The 16,771-nt window shown below is 37.7% G+C and overlaps 1 protein-coding gene across 1 annotated transcript in view; it reads left to right on the forward strand.

Moving 5' to 3' along the window:
- Positions 1 to 16,771, forward strand: part of DHX30 (DExH-box helicase 30) — a 1,694,732-nt gene that overhangs the window by 174,773 nt on the left and 1,503,188 nt on the right. Inside the window, exon 9 of the mRNA XM_044066068.1 lies at positions 11,313 to 11,789. Within this exon, the coding sequence (XP_043922003.1) occupies positions 11,313 to 11,789 (477 nt within the window). The remainder of the gene's footprint in view (positions 1 to 11,312; positions 11,790 to 16,771) is intronic.

A 16,771-nucleotide genomic window follows, 5' to 3' on the forward strand; every position in this document is an offset into this window, starting at 1 on the left:
TTCTGAGCAAGTCACTTATCCAGACAATGCTCCTGGGCTGTGTCTGTAAAAGGTCCATGTGAATCAGTGCTCTATCCCAGTTAACAAATACAAAATAAATAAAATAAAAATAAATAAATGTTTTAATTTATTTAATTTTTGTTGACCATGTTCTACTATGCAGGTCCCATTTTCTAACAGAACACAAGCAACACAGAATATAATCAAGGCGCGGTGGACCAATAATCAGAATCCATGAATAAATGTATTGTAAAATAATAATAACAATAAGAGAAACACGGGGTACTGTTGAGGCACGGGTAATCAAATAGCGGCGAAGGAATAACAGGCATTCAGTATGAACAGTTAATAGTGAGGGGTTCAATGCGTGGAACTTTGAAATTTGCTTTGACCTTGTTGTTTTGTTAGATGAAGTATTCTCTGGAGGGGAAACTAACCACCACTAAACCCAGCATATAACAAATAGATTAACTACTATAGAATGGCTTTTCCTTACTCTAGAAGGCAGCTGGCTAAGAAAATTTGAATGTTCTATCTGTGGAGCAAGTGTGCTATCACTTCTAGGGAAAGTTTTGTGTTCTTTCAGGGATTATAACTGCCATTTCTGCCTTTGTACCTGTGTGTTGTCTGAGAGTAGGTGGCTGTGTGTCCGTAAAATGGATTTGTTCTCTCTCTCTATTCCTATCTTCTTGTCTTGTCTTGTCACTTATTTCCCCCATTACTTTTGTTCAGTTTAAATCTTAATGCTAACTTTCTAATGTCTCCTTTCTTCTACCCTCCTCCTACTCATTACCCTATTACAAGCCTTCTTAATCTCTGCTGCTGTGACATCATGGTCCAACTTACTATGGAACTAAAAAGAGCATAAAAGTGAAAAGCATAAAAAAGAAATATGGACATGGAAAAGAAAGAGAAATTTGATATGGTTCAAAATTTATGCAAAGTCAAGAAGAAGAAGAAGAGAGAATAGCCAAATTAATCAATACAAAAATGCAGGCCCGAAGATATTCAAAGAAAAATGCAGGCAGAGGCATCCAGAAATGGAAAATTTCACAATAAAAAAATATCACAAACATGAATGTAGAAAAGAAGATTAGTGAAGTAGAATTTAAAAAATAGAAGTTGAAGTTATGGAATGCCTGCAAAGTTAAGGATTTGGTGTAGAAGGTCTAACACAGGTTACATCACAGCATGATGGAACGAGTCCCCAAAGTAAGGAGAATTAGGAAGATCGGGAGACATCTGAAGAAGAAACATGGACATGGGAAAGAAAAAGAGATTTAATATGGTGTAATATTTATGCAAATGAGAAAGCAAAACTAATCAATACAAAAACAGCAGCACCAAAGATATTTGAAGAGAAATACAGGCAAAGGAATCGGCATGGAAAACTTTACAATACAAATAAATAAGAAGACAAAGAGGAAAAATAAAAAAGAAGATTAGTAATGGAGAAGTTAAAGAAATAGAAACTGAGGTTATGGACTAACTGAGAAGTGAAGGATTCAGTAGAAAATCTAACTCAGAAAGCACCACAGCAGGAGAAAGAGAAATGGATATTCAAATTAAGGAGAAACCAATGAAACAGGAAGCAACTGGTCAGTTGCCATATGAAGATATTGTCTTCCACAGGAAACCAGTATAAACGTTCACTTGAAGCTGGACAACAAGGGAAAGAACAGGAATGTTTGGTAACTGACAGTCAATGCTGAGGAGTGATAGGCCATTGAGTTCCCATATGACAGAGCAACGGATGACACAGGATGAAATTGAAGAGAATAACCCACAGGAAGATGCTATAGAACTTTCTATAGAATGCCCGCAGGAAATGGAGAATAAAAAATGCACCCTCACTTTAGAAGAAAATGAGCTAAGAGAAGAGTTGCTTGATTTAATAGAGGCAGATTAAGATCAGTGAAAGAAATAGACTGCAGAAGGTCAATAAAACCCAAAAAGTCAGAAGTTTGAGGACTGTCCATAGAGATCCATGTGATATAACAGAAGTAAACTGGGTATATTACTGTGCAGCTAAATTAATAATGGATAAAATTCTACCACAAGAATACAGGGGTAGTAGTAAGGGAAAGGAAGGGGAGAAATTGAATACCATCATGGAAGAATCGAATAGAGAAAACTATAAAGTAATTAAGACAAGAGGTGTCACTGTTAGAAAAGTATAGAAGAGGGAACAGATCAACAAAGATACACAGAAAGAAAGATGTGATAAAAGCAATGCATGGTATTATAATGGATCAGGAACTGCCATGCACTATTGCAAATAAACTAAAAATCTCAGCGCAGGCAGCAAAACTTAGAAGATACACAGATAAATATAAAGGAAAAGTACACAATAAGCAATTTATTGATGACCCCAAAAAGTTCTATAGAGAATTGGGAAACAAGGCAAAAGAAATTGAAAGACCACCCAAAAAAGAAGAAATCGATACATTTTAGAGGAATACCTATGAAGATCCTGTGGAACATAACAAAGATGCTAAATGGGTAGAAGAAGTAAAAAGAAAGAATAAGATCTTCAAAGGTACAGCATATGAAATGGGATGAAGTAACAGTCAGAGAGACTGAAATAAAGTTAAGAAAAGCCTCCAATTTGTTTTGCTGATAAATTACCTGCAGAATACTTCAAATTCAAAGTCAAAGCCATCTCATATCTCATTTCTCTGCTAATCAGTTGCTGCTTATCAGAACAATGCATTCATTATCTATGAAAAATTTCACATATAATACCACTTCACAAAGGGGGTAACTCAGTGGAATTATCTAATTACTGTCCAACTGCCATCCTATCTCCCCTGTCTAAAATACTCAAAAAATGTATACATTCCCAAATAATGAACTATCTTCTTACTGACAAACTGCTGACCAACAACCAACACTGATTCCGCCCTAGTCACGGCACTACCATAGCCCTGATTAGCTTTACCAATACTGTAAATCCACACTGAAACAATGGTAACCTGGTCTCCACTGCCTTCCTAGATCTATCCAAGGCCTTTGATACAGTTTCCCATCCCAAACTCCTAACTGCTATCTCTGATCTTAACCTAAGCCACTCTGCTCAAGTCTGGTTTCAGGACTATCTATCTAACCACCAACAGGCAGTAAAATGGTAAAATTCTGTCTCCCTGCCTACCTGTCACCTTAGGGGTCCTGCAAGGATTCATACTCGGTACTCTCCTCTTCAATATATTTACCAAACAACTTCACAAATCTACCCAGCAAGTCACTCTAGTCCAGTATGCTGATAATGCCACCCTAATCTGTTATGCCCCATTACTCCCTCAACCCCAAAAACTGACTCAAGAATCCTTTGCTGCTCTTGAAACCTGGCTAGCCAACTCTCAACTAATACTCAACCCCAAAAAACCCAGCTAATGATATTTCATCCCATAAGAGCCCCAGACCGTCTACCTCCATTTACAGTATACTCAGCTAACAACATCCCTATTACATCTGTTCAAAACACCAAACTACTAGGAGTTATCATTGATCACAACATAGCAACACTAAACACACATATGCGGAGGCCCTTAACATTAACCTGCCCACGCAACAAGGACCTCCAAAGCCGAAACGCAAGCAAACACCAGTCACAACCAAAGTGACACATAGCTCACAATACCAGTGTGCCACCCAACAACAGCCCCTAAGGCAAGACAATGTACCCAACACTTTAGTCATAGGTGACTCTATAGTCAGGCACACTGATGTCCCACTCACCAGGCAGAATAAGGAGAAAATTACAGTCAGCTGCCTGTCGGGTGCCAGGATCTGCCACATAACCCATGCACTCAAGTCACTCCACAACAAGTACAAATACCACTCTGTCATTGTCCATGCTGGAGTGAATGACTTGAGACCTACCTCCCTGGACTACATGAAAAGAGACATGGAAGAGCTCTTGGATCATGTGACCCAGCCAGGTATGACCCTAGCTCTGAGTAGCATCCTGCCTTCACCCAGAATGATACCACAGTATAAGGACAAATTATTGACTTCAACAATTGGCTAAGCTTTTGGTGTCATACAAAGGGAATCCAGTATTTGTCTGCCTGGGAAGACATGATCGACAAACCCCAATGCTTTGCCAGAGATGGTCTGCACCTGTCACCCCTGGGATTCAGGTTACTGGCTAAAGCTCTTGCCACCCCTATAGTGCTTTTTTTAGGCAAGGTTCAAAGGATAAAACCACCACCGTAACAGATACAAGCATCTGATAATGCTACTCAATGCTAGAAGTCTAAACCTCAAAATGCACACTCTCGAGGCACTCCTAAAAATGGAGAACATTGATATCTGTGCAGTGACTGAGACCTGGTTCAAGGCTCCAGAGAGCACCCCTGCAATACTCGGCTACAATTCTTACCACACTTTTCGGCCACAAAACGATGACCGAAACATTAAAGGTGGAGGAGTGTCCATATTCACCAAGGATATTCACACCTCCAGGCTAGTTGCCCAACACAATGCATCTGAAATTCTCCAGGTGCAACTAACACTAGGTAAGACTGAAATCCAAATTGTAGCTTGCTACAGATCCCCCACCATACCCCAAGATTCTCACTACACCTTCCTAAACATACTGGAAAATATTAAGATAGAACCAAACACCCTAATACTGGGTGATTTCAACTACCCTGCAATTAATTGGGAAAACTACTCAGGTACCAACTCCTTTTAACAATGGTTCATGGAATTTATCAATTCCAACACCCTGGATCAACTAATCCATTGTCCCACCAGGGGCTCCAATATCCTAGACCTGGTCATTACCAACATGGGAGACAGATGCTCCACACCAGTGGTCACCCCCTCATTGGTCAGGTCTGACCATAAGCAAATCACCCTTAACATCCACATCCCACCCCCACCCCCCAGTAAGGAAACCTCCTTAAAAAAACTTCTCCAAAGCCAACTTCATACTACTGAAGTCAGAAGTGACAAACTTCACAACACCCATGCAGACGGGATCTGGAAGTTCGACTGCAGAATCCTACACTAAGGCACTGTACGAGCACATCCACTCGTGCATGAATCGTGCCATCCCAAATAGAACCAAGATGATCTTCTCCAAAAAAAGGAAGCCAATCTGGTGGTCCCCCGCTATAAACAAATTATACAACAGAAGGAAGAAACTGTTGCAGAAAAGAGGAAAATCCCAGGATGCAAAAAACTCCCTCACCAGCCTCAGTAAGAAACTGAGATCCCTCATAAAATCATCAAAAGCTAGTTATGAAAATAAAATTGCCAAAGATTCCAAAGACAACCACAAGGCATTCTATAGTTATGTCAAGAATCTAAATGGCAATGCTCAGAACTGCTCTGAGCTACAACAGAATGGCATTAAATATACTGATCCCAAGGATATTGCCAATATCCTGGCAGATCGATTTAGTGCCAACTTCACCCCCCTCTCACCCCCTAAAAGGCCCATCTCAGTACCAAAAGATTGCCAAATTCTGATAATCACAGCCACACAGGTAGAAACAGCACTCTCCAAAGCTAAGAATACAGCATCCATGGGACCAGATGACATTCCAGGCTGTGTACTTCATGAACTACAAAATGAACTGGCACCCCACCTAAGTGTCCTGCTTAATCATAGCCTCACCTCAGGCTTCGTGCCCACTGAGTGGCGCACAGCTACAGTTATCCCACTCCACAAGGGAGGATCCACCTTGGATCCCAGGAACTACCTTCCCATCAGTCTGACAAGCCTGATCTGCAAGGGCATGGAACGCATTATCATGGAACTTATAAACAAAGACATTGGCAACCTTCAAACACTGGACCCCACCCAATTTGGGTTTGTGAAGGGCCGATCTTGTCTCCTGAATCTGACTGACTTCTTTGAATCAGTCTCCAGAGCTGTGGACGAGGGTAAGGCAGTCCACACAGCCTATCTGGACCTCACCAAGGCCTTCGACACCATCCCTCACTCTGGAATCATAGATAAACTTACTAAGGTGGGCGTAAATCTCTGTCACTCGATGGGTTGCCAACTGGCTTACTGACAGAACCCAGACTGTAAAAGTAGCAGACTCTGAATCTAGCTCTAGACAAGTGACAAGTGGAGTACCTCAGGGTTCAGTCCTGAGACCACTCTTGTTTGGCATCTACTTCTCTGAAGTACAAGCCAACACTAAGGGACTCTGGCTAACAAAGTTTGCAGATGACTGCAAACTGGGAGCCATTATAGAATCCCCAAATGATGTGGATATTCTACAAAAGGGCCTTACAGAAACAGATGCCTGGGGCCAGAGCCATGGGCTCAAGCTTAATGCCAAGAAATATATAGTTATCCCCTTTGGAAAAAAACATGTACCCATGAACTACCACATAGGTGGCAGGAGACTAAACATCGAAAGTGTGATGAGAGACTTAGGGACACAAGTGGACAGTGGTCTCACTTTTGATAACCACATCGCCACAACAGTCAGGAAATCCTTCTATGTGGCACACCTCATCACTAAGGGCTTTTCATCCAGAAAAAAAAAGGTCATTGTCCCACTGTATTCATCCCTCATTAGACCCATTATAGAGGATAATGCCTCATTTGATATGTACCTCACAAGACATCTGCAACAGCTGGAAAGGTCACAGAAATACCTCACTAAAGGAATCACAGGCCTAAAGCAGATGTCGTATGCTGACCATCTAAAAAAAACTCCAGCTATACTCTGTGGCATATCATCTACTCAGAGGCGATCTCTGCTTAACATACAAGGCCATGTCAAACCCTGAGCTGTTGGACATGCTCCACTTAAAGAAATCCCAATCCCTCAGAGCCACACTCTCCTGGGATCTAAACCTTATCATCACAATGAACAAAACATGCTGGAGGGATAGGTTCCTGACCCAGAGACTCCCCATACTCTGGAATAGACTGCCTATACATGTCAAGCAGAGCGCCTCATTGGCCCTCTTCAAAAGGAACCCTGATGATTGGATGGGAGATGGGAAATTCACCCCAGGGATCATGTCAGTCACCCTGCTAGACAGGGGCCCAGAGAAGTAAATATTGTGGAAAGAAATTTCCAGGGAATTGTTATGGCTAGGCTTGCATAGGCCTTAGGGCCGATAGCCTTGTACAAACCTATGAACATGAAATCTGATATGCATATTGCACAGACAATAAAAAATGTCCATAAAAAACTTGGAACCCAATATAGATGCCAAAAATACCTCACCACCATCAGTAAAGCTGCCATCGCAAGAACCCACCTAGTCTCCACACTTCTCTACACCTCCCCCATATTCATCAAGCTAAATAAAGCAGACCTACAGAAACTAAACACTTGTTACAATAAAATAGCTAAGTTCGTAAATGACTCGCCCTTCAGTACACATATCCTGGCTAGAATTACCTTAACTGCTCTCATATAACCAACTTACAATAGCCCACCAAATCCTATATAATGCCAATGTAATTCCTTCCCTACATGGCCTACTGAATATCTGTTCCAACAACCACCTTCAAAGATCCACCAACAAAGCACTAGTTAACATAACCAAAAGCAACAATAGTGCTGGTAAACTCCCTCTACTCTACTTCTGTTGCAAAAACATGGAATTCCATCCCACTAGATACTAGGAACACAGAAAACAAAAATAACTTTGAAAAACTCCAACGGGCTCTTTTAAACAGGTCCTGGATATGCAACTGTTCAGACCGTGGGTAGCTGCCATGTTGATATTACTGTGCAAGCTTACAACAGCTCCTTTCTATGTTCTGTACTCAAACAACTTGTTGTTTATTGTATTAACCATTGTATGAATGTAATCATAGAACTGAATGAAATACCCTACAACTATATTGTATATTTTTCACATATTTTTATATTGCATGCTTATTCTATTGTACTTTAATAACTTGTGTATGGCATTTACTGTATTAACCTTTGTGGAGCTTTTCTCCCTGGGCCTCCACTGAAAATGGGATTTATGCCCAGTCAGACTCTCCCAGTAAACAAATATAAAATAAAATAAAATAAAAAATAAAAATAGAAATATTCACATTAAGTACAATTTTATAGTTCCTCACTTAATTTTTCAAAGTCTTTTGGGTTTCTAATACCATGATGGAAATGGACCCCCATTCCTAAGTCAAAGTATAATTAAAGTTCATAAAATTAGTATTATTTTAATCTTTGATGTCAGCCAAAAGTACTCTTTGCAGCACCCGTAGTGTGCCTAGTAATGACTCCATCTGCAATTCGTATGGAGTTACATGTATTGTTAACCTATCTAAATACGATTGCCGATTCTTTTTTATAAGACCAGTTGCTCCTACTACTATTGGAACTGTCTGGGAATCTTTCTTCCACATTGCTGTCATTTATGCCTGCAAATCCTGATATTTTATGACTTTGTGTCTGTCTGTACACAAGACACTAGTCACTGGGTGTAGTGATTTCAATGATCAATGCTATTTTTGTCTTCTTTTCATGGAGCACTATATCTGGTTTTCTCACATCTATCTTTTGAACTGTTGGTAATGGGTGATCCCATGTGATGTAGACTTCATTGTTTTCTATGATGCTTTGTGGCTCATGTTTCCAGTGTTTTTCAGCCACTTCAATACCATAATGTTTGCACAATCTCCAGTGCAACAGTCTGGCCACATTATTATGCCTTTCAGTATATAGTCCATCTGCCATTAGTATGTCACAACCAGCAACAAAGTGTGAGACTGTTTCCAGTTCTGTTTTACAAAACCTACATTTGTCTGTTCTCCCACATGTTCAATGGACTTTGTAAACCAACGTGTACATAGCCCACTATCATGGACCTCCAATATTAACCTTTCATCTTTTGGTTTGAATTCCCCTTTCCTTAACTATTCCTGCTTTTGATCCTGATCAACATGAGGTTCTTCCAGTACTTTCTATACTTGCAACTATATTTACACATTTTCCACATTTCTTGCCTTCTCATCTGGTCCTTCACCTTATATTCTTTCTTTTGTTTTTTTTTTTTGGTACATTCAGTTGTTGTCTGATTTTTATCTACTTCTGATTTGATTTCCATTCCCACTTGATGCCTATATGCTTCTGCTAGACTAAGCAGGGAAGTCATCTTAGATTTATTCTCCTCATGTTTCAAAACTTGTGAGATCAGCAGATATGTGTGCAATCCTATGATTGCAGATCCATACATGTAATCAATTTGAAGGAGGCCCATACCTCCTTTGGAATGGGGAATATATGATCTTGCTTTGCACTGATTTTTATAACTCATTTGATGAGCATGAAGCATCCTTCTTGTTTTCCTAACTAATCCTAACAACACCTTTTTGGGCCAGTCAGTCACTCCAAAACTGTAAGCTAGGACAAGAAGAGTAAATTGGTTTATAGCTTGAATTTTGTTCCTGGGTGTCAGCGCTGTTTTCAGAATTAATTTGTCTTCTAAAATATTCCTAAGTTTTATTCACATTTGTTTGTGTTTTATTGCTGATCCTTCATCAGTTCCCAAATATTTATACACTCCCTCTTGCTCAAGGTCTTTTATATCACATTCTTGTTCCAAACTGATGTTTTCTTGGTGTTGCAATTTTCCTGCTTTAAAGGTTGCTTTTACACATTTATCAAGACCAAAAGACATTCTTAATATCATCTGAAAAAGTTTGATTACTTGCAGTTGTGCTTTCAGTTCCTCACCTGATGAAGTATACAGTTTTAAATCATCGACAAAGAGAAGATGAGAAGTCTTTACACTTTGTTGTTTTCTATGAGCCAAATTATAATCTGTTAAGTAGACAGTTTAATGGGTTAAGGGCAAGCCAGAATAGCAGCAGTGACAGGGAGTCACCCCAAAATATCCCCTTTGAATTTTTATCCCTGGAATAATAATTTGTCCTTTATTATGGCTTAATTTCAGAGTGGTCTGCCACTGTTTCATGGTCGCTGTAATGTAATTGATCAGTGTAGGGTGTATCTTATACATTTTTAAGCACTCTTATATACATGAATGTGGGATACTGTCAAATGTCTTTTGTAGTCAATCCATGCCATACTTAGTTTCTTCCCTTTTTACAGTTCTCCATTATGAATTTATCTGGCAACAAATGATCCTTTTTTCCATATGACTTTCTTTTATTAGCCTTTTGTTCTATTGCCATGATTGAATTTTCTTCTAAATTACTATAAAGTCCATCAGCATCAATTCCGCTCTATAGTTAATACTTCGTCGGAAGGCAACTTATTGGTCTATAATTTTTAGAATAACTTGCAGGTTCACTCTTACGTAAGAGCATTGTTTTTCCCTGTTGTTAACCAGGTTGGTGTCTGTTTGGGGTGCACATATAAATAGTTTTTACTCATGGCTAAATCTTTGTCCAAAGATATTAATACTTTAAGCCAGAAGTTAGGTACTGCAGAAACTATGGAGCAAATTATTGCTTTTGAAAAACGTTTAGTAGAAACATAAAAAGGAAAACTTAACATATACATTCATGATTTTAAACTTGGACATGTCTTTGCTTGGACATGTCAGTGCTCACATGCAGTCAGGAAGCAACAACAACCAACAGATAAACACATACAGTAAACACTATTGCATATGCTTCCTGCTGAGAAAGCTGTTTCACTGACTACCATTGTGAATCCTGTGAACTCTGCATGTAATCTCCTGAATTCTATGAATGTAAATGTTGTTACATCAGTTCTAGTAGATCCCAACATTGTTTTTGCACTAGACCCTTTAGAACTGCCCTCAAAGCTAAATGAACAATACCCTTTACTACAGGAACAATGGAACTTCAGGAACAACAGAGGAAGGAACCAAATGAGACAAACAGGACAGAGGGTGCAAACCAGAAGCCAGTCCAGGAGATAAGTGACATTATCTTTAACCTTTCTCAATATACATTAAATGAACATGAACTACATACATACAATATACATTAAATGAACATGGGCGGTGCAGTGGTGCAGCGGTTAACACTGTTGCTTCACAGCAAGAGGTTCTCCTGTTCGATTCTTGGCTGGGGTGCCTTCTGTGTAGAGTTTGCATGTTCTCCCTGTGTTCGCGTGGGTTTCCTCCGGGTACTCCGGTTTCCTCCCACATTCCAAAGACATGCATTTGGAGCATTTCTCCCCGGGCCTCCACTGAAAACAGGCTCTGTGGAACCTAGTTGGACTTTCCTGGTCAACAAATGTTAAATAAAAAAAAAAAATAAACTAGCATTACTGAATAAGGGTCTTACTTTTATTCCTGCAAATATAGCAGACATTTCTGATGTGCTCACTGATGTTAAACTGTTCATAAGGAATTTGAATCTTAAGCTATTATAGGGTGTAAGTAATTCAACTGAGTATAGCACAAATGTGTTATCTAGAAAAACTTTTGTGCTAGTGAATAATCCTCATATAGCAGCTTTTGAACAAGCAATAGAAAATTATATTATGCAAGCAATGAAAACCAGCAGTTGTTTTTACAACTTAATGGCTAAGCAACAACAAGCTATTAAATCTTTAGCTTCTAATCCCAATATAGTTATAAAAGCAGCAGATAAGGGTGGTGGCATTGTTATTTTACACATCAATGATTACAATACTAAAATGTATGATATGTTAAGTGGCAATGAGTATTTAGCCATCGATAAGAAGCAGGTCAATAGTATTATAACAAACGTGAATAGTATGATCTATGACATGCACCTTAATGGAGAAATTATATTGGAAATGTTGGACTATTTTCATGTGACTGCTTCAAAAATACCAGTCAAATATGGAATTCCAAAAATTCATAAATCAGTTACTTCCCCACCAGTAAAACCAATTGTTTCAGCAAATGGTTGAATTACAGAATCAATCTCAAACTACTTAGAGCATAAACTTAAAAATGCCCGCAGATATTCTACAACAATAATTAAGGATACATCCCAGTTTCTAACACACCTGTATGACTGATCTTTGTCTAACAACATTGCTGATTGCTACTTTGCTATGTTAGATGTAGAGGCTCTATTTACGTCAATACCAAATGATACTGGAATAGAGTAGCTTTGTGAATTTATAGCATAGCATGGAGTTTTTTCAGCAGCTGAGACGAACACCATTTGTGACTTAGCAGAACTAGATTTAACTAATAATTTTTTTTTTGTTTTATAAAATATATATAAAAAGTGTAAAGGCCATGGCTAATAACTATGCAAATTTGGCTATGAATAAATGGGAACATTAATTTATTTTTTCTGAAATGAATAATAGCTTTCTTGATACTGTTTTGTTTTATAGGAATTTTGTGGATGATTTGTTTTTGACATGGAATGGTTCTTTTTCTGCATTTTCAGACTTTCTATTATATTTAAATTCAACTACTGAATTTGTACGGTTTAAACATGTCATACATTATACACAAATAGAATTTTTATGCATTAGATTGTTTAATGGAACCACTGGTAAAATTGAAACTACATTATTTAAGAAAAACATCAGGAAAAAATACATATCTGCACAATAGTAGTATGCATCCTCCTCATGTTTTTTAAAAATATAGTGAAAAATCAGTTTTCCCATGTGGCTAGACTGAACACAAGAAAAGTAAACATGGATATACAGTTTAATAACATAGCCAATGATTTTTTAAAAAGAGGATATAAGGAGCATAATGTAATGAATATAGTAACAAATACAGCAAGATAGCATTAAACCTATATTTTCTGATAATCCCATTACTTTATCAAGCAGTAATAATAAAGTTAAGGACACAAAAACAGCTTTATTTAGGTGTTTTTTACCTTATGATGTTCATACTCATCTAATACAGGATATTATTTAAAAAACACTCCTACATGTTACAATGTATTTCTACTTTTAAAGACATAGGAGTAGATGAACTTACCTTTGGATATAAAAAATCTAGAAATTTATAAAACATCTTATGTTATAAGGAATAGGAGACGTATATAAACACAGCATCTATATACATGTATGGAACCCAAAAATGCAACAGTCATCAATATTGCAGGTATGTCTGTACAGAAACAACTTTTAAGTATCCAGTTAGTCTAAAACCATTCCATCTTTGATGCCATGGGACATGTAATAGTAAAAATATAATATACATGGCAAAATGTCTGAACTGTAGTGCCTTCTATATAGGTAAAACAAATAGAAAGTTGAAAGAGAGAATTTGTGAGCATATATCTGACATAAGTAGGCAGCTAGACAGAAATGCATCATACAGGCATAGTAAACAAACAGACACACATCACGAATTTTGCTTTTTTATTTTACAAAATATACAGGAAAGCTTAAGAGATGGGTGACCTGAAGAACCACACAGAAATTATTGAAAATAAGAGGATAATACATTTTAAAGCACACTGTCCACCTGGTCTCAATGAAAGTGTGACAATAAAGCCAGTTCTGAAAGATAAACAAAATAAAATTAAATAATTTAGATCAATAGATGTAACAGTTTTAACATATTTTTTTTGTTGCATACAGATATTTGTATTTTTTTAGTATTCTTAGTATGTGTAAAGTATTGATCTATGTATTGGTCTTTTTTTGTGTGTTACCTCTTTAAAGGTAAAGTCACATAACCTTTTCCTTTTTGTATTTAAGTCATCTGCTTAAATCAGCTGATTATTTGCCTGAAGAAGCCTGTATTGGTGAAAGTCTAGTACTAGCAAGCTATAATAAATTTCCTGCTGTTTAAGTATTGAGTGTTGTGGTGCCGGTTTACTTTATACTTTGTTTTATTTTACTTGATTTTTAGTACACTGGCTTTATCTATGTGGTGGAATTATTTTGCGTTTGTGGTACTTTATCAGCAGCCAGGGTTGTGGGTTTAAATTTATTCAGATATTTATATATTGTGCTAGTAGGGACATGTAGTAAGGAGAAGCTGTTTTGGTCTACAGGTGAGGATGATAGGTTTGGATATGAAGTAGGAGAATTATTACTGGTGAGGGCTAGAATGGAGTTGGTGAAGTATTCATTGAATTGAGTGGCAATATCACTGGTGGTGGTATCAGTGTTTGGGTAGGAGCACTGGACTTCCCTGGTTGCAGGATTTTATTGATGGCAGCCCAGAACTTTTGTTGGGTAGCTTTGTGTTTAGATTAGCAGTCTGTATAGTGGTTCCTTTTATCTGTCCTAATCTGTTTTTTGGCTTTGCTCCTTAGTTCCAGCTATGCTTGTCTATTGGTTTGTATTTTATTGTGATGCCATGAGTCCCAGGCTTTATCTGTTCATTTTAGAGGTAGTCGGTATCTTTGGTAAGCCAGGGGGCATAGTTTGATTTGGTTCTAACAGTTCTGATAGAAGTGAGGTGATTTAGGTTTAGGAAAGTGTTGTTGAAGTAATCTACAGCACTATCCAGGGAGAGAAATGAGAGTGGTCTCCAATTGCATTGATTTAGCGCAGATATGAAGTCTTGGGTTTTGAAGTTGTTTGTATATCGGATTTGTTGGAGGATGGTGGATTTTATTGGGTTTACTTGGTGTCTTATTACATAGGTGGGAAGGTGATCACTGAAGGTGTCTGGGAGGGAACCGGAGAGATAGGATTGAGGTGGCTGGTTACAGAGGATCCAATCAAGGATGGACTGCCATTTAGACACTTTATTAACTTGGGTTGTGGATTTTATTAATTGAGTGAAACCATGTAAGTGATGAGTCACAGGAGGACCAGTCAGTATTTAAGTCGCCCAGTATGATTATTTTTTTGGAGGAGGTTTTGGGATGCCCAGTCTAGAATAGATTCTATCGTATTAATGTCATTGCCGGAGGGTATATAGGTTCCAATTATATGTAGGTGTTTTTTTTAATTGATTTTTAGCTTGATGAATATTGTTTCAGCATTATTGAACTTTGGTGAGTTTTTGTCTAATACATCAATGGTCAGGTTATTTTTGAAGAGTAGAACTATACCTCCACCTCTTTTGGATGGCCTATCTTGTCTAAGAACGTTATACCCGGGGAGGGGGGGACAAATAAAAATGTGTATTTTTCAGATATTCAGTAGATTTGTACACTGGTAATTTGTTATTGTAATATGCCAGTTTAGATTGTAAATATGTATTTTATTGAGTTTTTGGAGTTTTTCTTTCTGGGACTTAGATGAAAATGGTCTCTTAGCTCAGCTAGACTACCCCAGTGAACAAATCAAAATAAAAATTTAATTAGTATGTGATATTAAGCATCTAACCAGTTATATGTGGAAATGTAATTAGAGTAAACATCATATAGAAGTATAATACAGGCAAACTTTTTTTTTTAGTATTTACATGTGCATAATTTGTGTGATATTCATTATACTCATGTGATAAGATATGTATGGAATTAAAATGAATATTTCAAGGAGAGAATTAATTTAGCAGGAGCATTTAACCAATTCTGTAAAGAATTTTGGGTAATTGTTTTTTGAAGGAAAATAATGCTTGCACTGCTTGTGATGCTTGTAGGTACTTTCGTGTGTATGTGTGTGTGTGTGTGTGTGTGTGTGTGTGTGTGTGTGTGTGTGTGTGTCTATGTATGTATATAATTTGGTAGGTTCTGAGATAATTCAGTTTCTGGAAAATCAGTAAGGTTAGGTAGTGTGAAAACAATTGTGTGTGTTGGGGTGTAAACTTTTGAAAACATTATTTAGTCAATAGTAACCAAACTTATGTAAGCATTACTTAGTTGATAGTATTCAAGCTTATTTTTTTTAAATAAATCCCAGTTTAATGTAAGTAGGAGTTTACAGATGCATGTTTTTGGAGTACAGCCTAAATTACATTTTACTGGGTTATGGGATATTTGTTCCAGGTTAGTTTGGAGACTGGCTGAGATTTCTGTTTAGACAATACAGCCAAAAATTAGTCTTGAATAAATTAGTGTGGACACATGTTCAGCACAAGCATTAGCAGTAAAATGATAACTGTCCCTCTAACATTACATTTCTTGACAGTAGTTTTAATTTGCTCCTCTGATGAGAAGAGTATAATTGATAAGACAACCTAGATATTTGAAGTTTTTGTATATGGTATAATGGGGTTACCATCAATTTATTGACAGTCCACTTCCCCGACACGCAGTTTACCGACATTTCAGATCACTGACATCCGGAAAGCTGACATTTCCCACGTAATAAATAACCATTTGGCCATCTACTAGTGCGTTCTCGGAGTTGGTATATTTAGTAAGGGGTGTGGGGGGGCATAGCCCCCCACATCGGTGGGTTTGTTTTCTTTGGGTAGTTCTTCCCTCAGGATGGCCAAGTGTTTACCTACCTTGCAGGAAACATCGGCTTTGTGAATGTCGGTGATCTGAAGTGTCGGTAAACTGCGCGTCAGGGGAAGTGGACTGTCGGTGAACTGAAGATAACCCAGTATAATGATACCTGATAAGATTTTGATTTCAAATTTGAGAGAGTCATTGGTCTTATCGTGGTTATTGTAGAAAAATGAAGCTGATTTTATTTGCATTAAGATATTGCATGCTATGTAAATGTACCCTGTTTCAGCTACAGTACCTGTATAGAATGTAAGTCATGGAGTTGTAAAGCAACGGGTGGAGAAAGTGTTACAGTTGAGGTAGTTTTGAAATAGTTGCATAATAATTTGGCTGCTCCTTGTCGGTTTTAAATAAGGACGGAGATGGGGAATTAAGTGTTGCATAGTTTCTGCAGTTTACTTTAATTCAAGTGCTTTTTCTTGTGGTAGTCATTAAATTATTTTTTATTTTATTTTTATGGCTTTTCTGTACATGTTTTTCAGTGTCCTGTATTGTTCTAAATTGGGTTGTAACTTGTTTTCA

The sequence above is a fragment of the Protopterus annectens genome, chromosome 3.part0 (genome assembly GCF_019279795.1).
Source record: "Protopterus annectens isolate FY-2018-M chromosome 3.part0, PAN1.0, whole genome shotgun sequence".
NCBI lineage: Eukaryota > Metazoa > Chordata > Ceratodontiformes > Protopteridae > Protopterus > Protopterus annectens.